Source organism: Monopterus albus, unplaced genomic scaffold, assembly GCF_001952655.1.
Source record: "Monopterus albus unplaced genomic scaffold, M_albus_1.0 scaffold51.1, whole genome shotgun sequence".
Taxonomy (NCBI): Eukaryota; Metazoa; Chordata; class Actinopteri; order Synbranchiformes; family Synbranchidae; genus Monopterus; species Monopterus albus.
The window spans coordinates 3468552-3479004 of NW_018127931.1; the positions used below are offsets into that span (position 1 = coordinate 3468552).

The 10453-nt window shown below is 40.3% G+C and overlaps 1 protein-coding gene across 2 annotated transcripts in view; it reads left to right on the forward strand.

Annotated features, from left to right (window-relative positions):
• The window catches only part of pfkfb3 (6-phosphofructo-2-kinase/fructose-2,6-biphosphatase 3), a 21578-nt gene extending 11370 nt beyond the window's left edge, over window positions 1–10208 (forward strand). The window contains exons 2-15 of one of the 2 annotated variants that reach the window (XM_020601415.1): window positions 3059–3187; window positions 3334–3430; window positions 3518–3584; window positions 3697–3771; window positions 3853–3909; window positions 4029–4153; window positions 4236–4443; window positions 4539–4685; window positions 4777–4881; window positions 5027–5156; window positions 5255–5382; window positions 6509–6697; window positions 6982–7002; window positions 8919–10208. In XM_020601415.1, the coding sequence (XP_020457071.1) occupies window positions 3059–3187; window positions 3334–3430; window positions 3518–3584; window positions 3697–3771; window positions 3853–3909; window positions 4029–4153; window positions 4236–4443; window positions 4539–4685; window positions 4777–4881; window positions 5027–5156; window positions 5255–5382; window positions 6509–6697; window positions 6982–7002; window positions 8919–8972 (1532 nt within the window). In that variant the 3' untranslated portion in view covers window positions 8973–10208. The remainder of the gene's footprint in view (window positions 1–3058; window positions 3188–3333; window positions 3431–3517; window positions 3585–3696; window positions 3772–3852; window positions 3910–4028; window positions 4154–4235; window positions 4444–4538; window positions 4686–4776; window positions 4882–5026; window positions 5157–5254; window positions 5383–6508; window positions 6698–6981; window positions 7003–8918) is intronic. The other variant, XM_020601416.1, reaches the window with a different exon arrangement.
• Window positions 10209–10453: the final 245 nt, after the last annotated feature.

Consider the following 10453-nt stretch of genomic DNA (forward strand, 5'->3'; position numbering starts at 1 on the left):
TCCCTCTGTGGCCCTAATATTCTATCATTTTATATATAGCCTTATAGTCTATGGGAAACTTAAATTATCTAATGATAGCAACATCATCTAAAAATCATCATTTATCCAAAATGATTGAAATTAATGATCACAAACGTTTAAACAATGACAGTGGGTCTAATTATATGTGATAACAATGTATAGTGTGCAGTGAAATAACTATTGGTCTCCGTTTATGGTGACTGCTGACTGACATGAGGGGTGAGATTAAATAAATCCTGGAACTTAGCCTGGTCTGGAGCAGGCTAGCTCCACAGAATAAATCTCCATGGTAATTTATACCATAACATCCTGCCGAAATCTAATCCAGCTTTCGTGCAACCGGATCACGGATAAGTTGAGCCAGGATCACCAAGATATCCCGGCTTAATCCCTTATCCTAGTTTTGTGCAACAGGCCCCTGGATTCACCCTTTTACTGATGGGATATTGTTGTGTACTGACCAGTGATGTGGGAAGACCACCATTCCTGTTGGAGAACTGCTTCTCCCTCACTTGGGTGTAAGTGGGCAATCAGACTGATCCAGTAAAAATGCAAGGGTCTGTATTGGTCATGGGGGTGAGGGGCAGGGGTGTTGCTAGACAAAGTTTTACTGGGGCACAAGCCCCTGTTACTCAAATCACACAATTATTTTTCTTGAATGTCTGCTCCATGAATAAAATGTGCTATGTGAACTTCCCTTGCTTAGCCCACTATTCCACAGCCATACTGCTGCTACTGAAACTGAAACAACTACTGGTAAAGATAAAAATGTAGAGATAACCTTTATGAAAATATTTAAACACACATTAAGAACATTCTTAACATGATTTTATGGCCTAAAAGTCTTGCCCTGTATTGTAGAGTTCTTTGCATTCTTCTGCATTTCACAATAATTTGTCAAGCAGCCCCAGTTTGATTTGTCAAATTCAAACTTTCACAAGTTAATCAACAAATCATTAATTTAAAAAAAGACAATATAATCTTTTTTTGTAACTCACAAGGCCCCATAACATAGCAATGCTCCACCTACAAAATTGTATTGTGCAATGGATGGCATAGACAGCTTTTCCTTCCTCCTTTGGACTCTGTGACAAGAGCATCAAATATTATATTCATTAAAATTCAGAATGAATAGTCCAGCATTAACTTGTGATGTACTATAAAACATACTTGGCACTAATTTTATTTTATGTAGTATACTGATAAATAGCATTTTAAGAATAGTCCAGCTGATCACATGTATTGATGTAAAGAGATCTAACTTACTTCACATTCAACATCCGCGCCTATTTACATGCATATTAACTAAACTAACGTAATCTTGTTTGCTAACTATAGTTAGGTCTTACCTCTCTCATCCTCTTCTCTCCAAACTTCTTCCCTTTCTCATTTTCCTCTAAAGAATTTTCTTATGTCCATCTACATGAGTCAGTAATGTTTGAGATCATCGGTATTATTCAAAAACTTAACCATCACTTGCAGTTCATTCCTTTGTTTGGTTTTGTCCACCAGTACATGGATTACTGCATACATGCTGCAATGCACAAGCTACAATGTGCATATGTGTGCACTGTGGTGTATGAACCCTGACCACCATGCCTCAGCTTGCATTGTGCTTTGATATTCTGGATTAGAACAAATCAATTATTTTCCCTTTATTATCGATCTAAATGAATCCACTGCCAAATATAGATGTTTGTTGAAACTCAAACGTGTGATTTTACTGGGGCACAGCAGATCAATACTGGGGCAGGTGGCCCAATAAAAGGGGTCTAACGATGTCTGTGGTGAGGGGTTTCAGGGGGAATGTTGTAGGCTTGTATGATATGCCCACGTTGTGACAAGTCAGCAAGTAGCTCTTTTATGTTTCCAGCCTAGGAGTTTCCATTGTGCTTTGGTTAGCCATGCTGCTAACATAGCCTACTCTACCTTAGCACCAATTCTACCACCAGTGTGTCAGCATTGTTGTATAAAATTACCATCCAGTACTAACAAAAATGCATGGTGTATCATTATGGTGCATTAACTGTGGCCCAGATTTGACAGTGAATGGCAGGGAATGCTCTTGGTAACAAGATAAACAAGACTCTTCAACATAGCGACTTTGCCTGATGATGTCACCATCAGGTGTGGTGAAAGTTGAACCAGATCCAATTTTTTCATCATACAGAGCTAATCTGGGACTTTAGCCAAATCTACCCCAAGTCCTTTCCTGTAAGTTCAAAGTTCCTGTAAGACTTTTAAGGCATGGACACTTGAAGAACAGAGGTGGGATACAGTAGATGAGATGGAGATGGAGGCAGAGAGGTTGGGCAAGGGTGGATGAACCAAATATCCAAGCATCAACTTAGAGTTTGATCTGTTTTTTGTTTGTTTTGTTTTTTCTGTTTAATCATTGTGGCTCTTATGTTATGGAAACAAGATTAGCAGTGGTGTGAGGAAGTGTAAATTAGAGCTCTTAATAAATTATCAGGTGATATGTACTGTTGTTTTGCAGTTGCAGTGATGAATAGGGGAAAGGGCCCTGGATATCTGGTCCAAAAAGGTACTTGTGTAGTTGCAGACATTTAGTATGAGCTCTGTGTCTTTAGTTTTCTTTTAACAGTTTTAGTATTTATTGCTTCAGTCAAACAACTTATTTTACATTTTCACTGACCTATGTATTCATGTATAGTCAACAACCTGTGTGACTCTGCCAAACCCCTCATTGTAGCAACAGTGAACAGTGTATTTGGTCAAATGAGCACAACCCATCCTGGCTCGTGTAAACCGGTTTATGGTGTACAGAAGTGGGTCAGATTGTGCAGTGAGGTGGAAGTACAGAGTGGGTCTGACAGCAGCAGACAGCTAAATGCTCACTGGGATTGTGTCCACATGGTTCTATTAACTAAATTCAGACAAGTTGCAGCTGTTGGTGGCAAGTTATTTTTCCTGGCTCTCTGGCTGCTGTTGGAGCACAAGGTCTTAATTCTGTCCTCATTTTCTTCTGCTCATCCACTACGTTCAGAAAGTAAAATATTTACTTTTGCAATCACAGCATCTGGCACCCCGCACTTCGCCAACCCCCCCACTGTAATTGTGATGGTTGGCCTGCCTGCTCGAGGAAAGACGTACATCTCCAAGAAACTCACCCGCTACCTTAACTGGATTGGCATGCCCACGAAAGGTATACAACATACAAACATCCCCACATATTTCAATCCTAGCACAGTTTGTTTAGCAGCTTATCAATTATACAATGGCACTTTTGTTTCTCCCTCCAGGACATCATTATTGCATTATTGTTTCTCTCTTTTTCCATGTGTGTTATAGTCTTCAACGTGGGGGAGTACCGCAGAGAGGCAGTCAAGAACTACAGCTCCTATGACTTCTTCAGGCCTGATAATGAGTGTGCTGTGAAAATCAGGCAGTAAGTCCCACACACATACACACACACAGTGTAGCACTATTTATCACTGTAACAACAAATTAATATTTCCTCCACCTTGTTCTTCAGGCAGTGTGCCTTAGCAGCTCTGAGGGATGTCAAGTCCTATTTGAAGGATGAAGGAGGTCAAGTAGCAGTGAGTTTCCCATCATTAATTGTTTTCAAAAACAGTCCTCATTTTATGGCTTGATGAAACAACTCTTACTCTAAAACCCATCTTCTGCAAATCCCTGTTATTTTTCTTGTAGGTGTTCGATGCCACAAACACAACAAGAGAAAGACGGGAAATGATCCTCAAGTTTGGCAAAGAGAATGGATTCAAGGTAAGTGTTGTTACAGCAACTTGAGGTTTGGTGTCACTGACAATGCAGCAACTTTCAAGGACTTTTGCTTTTTCTGACCAGATCTTTTTCATTGAGTCTGTGTGTGACAATCCCAGCATCATTGCTTCAAACATCATGGTGAGTCACAAACATGATGTCACATGGCATTCTTGCGCCGTGTTAAATGCCTTAAAATGTTTATAACTCTGTGGCATCAGGTGTGTTATTTGATTATATGCTCTTTCTCCCTTTGCAAGGATGTGAAGGTGTCTTGTCCAGACTACCGGGACTGCAACAAGACAGATGCCATATTGGATTTCCAGAGGAGAATTGAATGCTACAAAGCCAGCTACCAACCTCTAGACCCTGATCAGCATGATAGGTAAATCAACAGCATTTTGAGAACATTACTGTGTCAGTGCAAATTGATTGTTCATCCTGTCTTATATGCTCTCTTCCTTCAGGGATCTCTCCTTCATTAAGGTCATTGATGTAGGTCGTCGGTTCCTTGTCAACCAGATTCAGGATCATATCCAGAGTAAGATAGTTTACTACCTGATGAACATCCACGTCCAACCCCGAACCATCTACCTGTGTCGGCACGGAGAGAGCACTGACAACCTGAAAGGACGACTGGGTGGCGATTCTGGCCTCTCGACACAGGGACGACGGGTATGAATAGCCACAGACAGTACTCTAGAGAAAATTACAAGATTTTTATAATTGGTAAACCTCTGGTTTTAAATATTGTTCCTGCCCTGGTGTAGTTTTCAGCTGCTCTGGCTAAGTTTGTGGAAGATCAGCAGCTGAAGGATTTGAGGGTCTGGACCAGCCAGTTGTGTCGCAGCATCCAGACCGCTGAGCACCTGGGAGTCCCATATGAGCAGTGGAAGGCACTAAATGAGATTGATGCTGTGAGTGTCACCCTAACACATTTTTAGACTACACAATGATATCTCTTATTACAAACTGAAATGTTATGTTTGTATTCTTTTTTTTTTTTAGGGTGTATGTGAGGAGTTGACGTATGATGAAGTGAAGGAGAAATTCCCAGAGGAGTTTGCTTTTAGAGATCAAGATAAATACTACTACCGCTATCCTGCTGGAGAGGTACACACAGTCGACACACATCGGACCTGTCTTCATGATTTAGGACATTGCTGTGGTCCAGGATTTTGTCCTAAAAATGCCACCCTACTTCAGAAAGATAGGATATATTTATGATCAAATAAACGTATTAATTTTTTGACTGCAGTCCTACCAGGACCTGGTCCAGCGAATGGAGCCAGTCATCATGGAGCTGGAAAGGCAGGAGAACATTCTAGTTATTTGCCATCAGGCCGTCATGCGCTGCCTGCTGGCATACTTTTTGGATAAGAGTGCAGGTAAGTACTACAGATCCTCTGGTTATTGTCAAAATCTAAATAATGATACTCCAAACTGCTGCATCTCTGTTCATATCTCTGTTTTCCTGCCATTCCAGATGAGATGCCCTACCTGAAGTGTCCCCTCCACACGGTACTGAAGCTCACCCCAGTCGCTTATGGCTGCAGAGTGGAGTCCATCTCTCTGAATGTGGAGGCAGTAAACACTCACAGAGACAGACCTGAGGTACAGTAATTCTTGATGAAATGATTACTAGGAATCTCTTGCTCATTGCTAGAGAACTGTCACATTCTTCATTAATACTGCGGGTGACAGCAGCACAAGAAACTGGCATTCTACAGAAGTCATAAAACAATGTATGATTATTACGATAGTTGGAGAATGAATAATCATTATTATTGTTGTAAGGGTACTACTATGACACAAGGCTCCATCTCGTTATTTTTCATTGTCCTAACTACTGTTTTGTATATACCACGCCGATCAATCAAACTAGATTAACAGAGTATATAACCCATTCCCCCTTTTTATTTATATGATCAAAATTGCTTTATTATTTTTTTTATCTTTTATTGTTATTTTATTATTACAATCATCCATTTTCTCTCTGACTGTCTAATTTACCCATTCATCTTTCTCCACAATTAACAAACGAGTTGTATTAGGGGATGCTCCGCCCTGTCCCCAGCAGCTGGGGCATGCAATTTGGGGTCACTCTTGGGGTCTCCAGGGTGCACAGCATGGGAGAGGAAGGCCAGGTCAATGTTTCCTTTCGTTTAACTACGTATAGCATCACTGATCCGTTGACACCCTCTTAGACAAGCTCCGTCCTCAGGGTCTGTGTACTGTTTAGGATGGGAACACACCACACATTGGGTCAGGTCTCTCCTGTCAATGTCAGGGGCCTCCCCCCTTTTCCCCTGAATTTATTAATTTATTTGGTTACATTAAAATTTTCTTTAATATATACTGAGTATCAGACTGCATAGGGTTGGATACACCCACACTACAGACTTCCACACACAAACTAAATTTAAGAATCCTTTTGTCTCTTTTGTTAATGTGTGTTGTTTTATCATCTGTTATGCCCTTTGTCCTGTAAATGTGTTATTTCATATTGCAATAAAAAATATTGTAGGTGACAGAATGGTTCATTAGAACAGGAAATGTTACAAAGAACTGGATAAATCTTGGGCCGCTATTGTACTCCTGTTGATACCTATTAATCATTTTTGTCTTTTTACATGAAACCACCCAGAGTTACATATTCCTTTGCTCTGACAAATACTTCCATTAGCTACTTGATTTCTGACTCTAAGCCTCGTATGTATAACATTTATTGACCCTGCAGGACGTGAAGAGGGGTCCTGGTACCTTGATCAGGAGGAACAGTGTGACTCCTTTGAGAAGCCCTGAGTCACATATCAAGAAACCTCGCATTGATGACTTGGATGAGGCTCCCATCCAGGAGCTGCCACCCTCTGTTGCCTCAGTGGCGCTCTGCAGCCCCTCACACCTTCCTCTCACTCTGGCTGGACAGGTGGGTTAATCAAAAACATACTTTAAGAGGACCAAATTATTTATACTTAAGTTTTGAGAAGTTGATATTTTATGCCAATTGAAAAAGGGTTTAAAAAGTAGTTTGTGCTTCTGCAGAGAATTCTTTTTGAGTATGGACAACCATTTGAACAATATTTATGATATCATGAAGCACTAAAAAAGCAGAATGAAACATTTGCGCCAGCAGTTTCTTCCTTGACAGTTGTTCACTTACTTCTGTCCTGTCTGCTTTTCCTCTGCTTCCTTCTCCTCTGCACGTTACAGCACTGGCTGGGCAGTTTGCCTGTAAGTATTGCTCCGAGCAGTATCTCTGGCTGCCTTGCCCTGTCTATCTTAATCCTCCACTCTCGTCCTGTTGTTTCCATTGTGTTCATTGTTTTACATTTCTTTTCCCTGACTTGTATAATACTTAACCGAGAGAAGCAAATGTTTAAGTTGTTTTCATTCTTAAATCTCATTTGTAAATGTAATTATCAAAACAAATAACATTGTACATTTTGCTTATAATACAAAAATATACATATTGAACCTTTCATGGTCTTATGTACAGTACACTGTGCTAGCAGTTTCAGTAAAATTATTTTTTGTGCCAAGAAACAGTATATTCTTGTTACAGTAGGTCTGTACTTTCCCAGACTTGATTAAGAGGAAATGATACTTTGTACATTTCCTGGCATTGAGGGAAAGGGAGAAAAAATTCTTTCCTACTATATAGGCGTGGACCTGAATATCCAACTTATCAGATATTTGTTTATTGGGTAGGTAATCAACTTTCAATTTTAATATTTGAGCCCACCCCTCCAAAATTCAGCAGCACAGCAGTGCCATAGGCATCTGCACTCTTTTACCTGCAGCACAATGCCAACCGCCTGAGTATTCACTGATTATTTCCACTGAATATCTGGAGCCCAAAAATTGCCAGTCAGGACAGCCCCACTACTGTATTTATTCATAGGGAGCTCTTAATGCCCAGTTTACATTTTTGGCTTTCCTGTTTATAGTCATCACTGTGTTCTGCTTGTTACTATCAAGAATGTGAAGTTGTCATCAGTTTTGGGTAAATGCGCCATTTTGGTGCATTTACGATGCATGATGGCCTGGTAGCTAGGATTCAGCCCTCTCACCGCTACAGCCCGGGTTAGATTCCTGGTTGGGAAACCTCTAGCCACAGAGGTTTCATTCCAGTGACTTCTGCGCCGGTCCCAATCCTGGATAAATAGAGAGGGTTGCGTCAGGAAGTGCGTCCGGCGTAAAAATCTTACCAAATCTCAAACCATGCGAATCGTCATTGTAGTAACCGATTATTCGCTGTGGCAATCCCTAACAGGACCAGCTGAAACTAGCCATGCTCATTAGCCATTATAGAGATATACACTACATAAATATACTGTATATTAATAAAAGAAAAAAATACTCTCCCATACAGTAGTGGCTGCTTCAACTACATGCATATGTCCATTTTAGTGTTCATTTTGAGACAGGACAGAAACAGATTCATGTATTATCTGACGACCGTCATTAGCTAACAAACCGAGAGCTGGTTCAGTTATTTTTCAGTCTGTTGCTCTCATTGACAGGATTACTAGGTCTGCTACAGTCAGCTAAAGTTCTGAATTATCCAAGTTAGTGTTATTTTTGCTGGCACAGTGTGAATAGTGCTGATCTTGCCTACTTCATTCACAATCAGTTAGGATAAGGATAATCACCTTTGTTGGCCAAGTATGTTACACACAAGGAATTTGTTTCCGGTACAGAACCGATGGCAGCCGTCTGCCAACTGATGGCTCTAACCATCGGGGGCAACGGGGGTGTTCAGTGTCTTGCCCAAGGACACTTTGACATGTAGACTGCAGGCAGCGAGATTCGAACCTTCAACCTTCCGGCTGGGAGACGACTGCTTTACCCACCACACCACTATCACCTCCCCCCAGTTGAGGATTAATGCAGTGCAGGCACAGACAGTCAGCCACTGCAACCTGTTCACACACACTCTCATTACCACAGTGCCAGATTTTATAGCCTCTACAAGTATCAGGAAATGAGGGCCTAAGTTTAGGCCAGGGGATATTTATAAAAGACCTCTCTTTTGTGTTTTTACTGAAGACCTGGTGGATAAATGTGATGTGTTGCATAGTTAATAGTTGCCTTTAATACAGAATGCATCTCAAATCTGTTATTGGTGCACTTTTCTGTGTTTGCAGAACCTGAGGAGGAGCTTGTCTGTTTGCCATGATGTCCTGCAGCCCTGCCTTTGAAGTTGTACTGGCTCAAATGGCCAGAATTTCAATCACTGAAAACAACATGAGAAAAGAAGTACATTCGAAAAGCAACATTCTCAGTCTGTTAAATTTCAAGGATCAACTTAATTTGGTGTTCTGTCAGATATGGCTTCTTGCCATTGTCACATTTTCTTTCTCTCGGAGACTGGGAAGCTTTTAGTGTGACAGCTGTATATACGTCACTCAGGCTGCCAGAGGCAAACTGTGACTTATTTAAATCAGCAGTTGTTGCTGTCACATCCCACAGCTCAGATGGCTTTCTGGAGAACCAGTTTGTTCCACTTAATGGAGAGCTCAAAGACCAAGCCTCGCACACTGATAAAACTTTAAGCAGTTTTTTTTAATAGTTCTCTTATGGTTGTGTTATTAACTATCAGAACAATATAGGATTTAGTTCAAATGGCAAACTTTAATTTTTCACGTTTTTCTAAAATGTGGCAGAGACTAATGATTTAATTGACTCACTTTTATGCCGACATGCTACAAAAGAAGCAGCTCATTTTGCACAGTGGGGATACTTTTGACTGGTCTATGTGTCACAGTTTTTGGTTTTCACGGTAAATGCCGTAGAGTGCCTGTAATGCTTGTTTTGCAAGCCTGATGCCCGCTGTTTCTCTGGACCTGAGGAGAGGTATCATATTTCATCTAATAGCTCCACATATAATTTCAATATTTTATTTTACACAGTAAAAATATTTTTCCTTATTTTGTTTAAAAGCTACAGTACATGTTACTTATTTAGTTCTCAACACTGAGGGGAAACTTTGTTTTTGTTGTCATTGTCTGCTATGCACAAATCCAAGCACCTAGTATATTTTTATCATAACAATGCCTCCTGTTAATAACATCTTTGTAAAATCTTAGTGTACATATGGGTGTAACTGGAGATATGTCGGACATGATTTGGAAGCCTCATGAGAGGCTTGTGGTTCAAATGAAAGTATGTGTAGCTGTTTTTTGTACTAATGTGTTGGGACAGAATGGAGAGCACCATCTCTTGAAAGGAAGCTGCTGCTTACCTGTCAGTAAATCTTTTAGCATGTTACTTGAAATTTGTTTTTGTCATCTTTTATTATATTCTTTATTTATTTGTAGTTGTGGAAAACAATTTGAAGCAACTGTTTTAATTTAAGGGTCTAAGAATGAGAGGACAGTGTGCTGTACATTTGATTTGTGCATTTGCTGGACCAATAAAGTCACTCTGGGAAAATACGGTGTTTGTTTTCATTGGCCCAAATCCAACATTAATATTTTGCCTAGTCTTTCCTGTTTCTGTTTATGGAGTTCATCTGCAGACTATACAGTGTGTTCTGGCACTTTTGCCTTCAGTGTCTCACACATTGACAAGATTCATGAGTCACACACTGTGAGCTGCCTGCTGCTTATCAGTCTAATTGTGACCAGGTGCCTTCAGGATGTTGCTAGGAAATATTACATCAGTGTGGATAATAAAACAA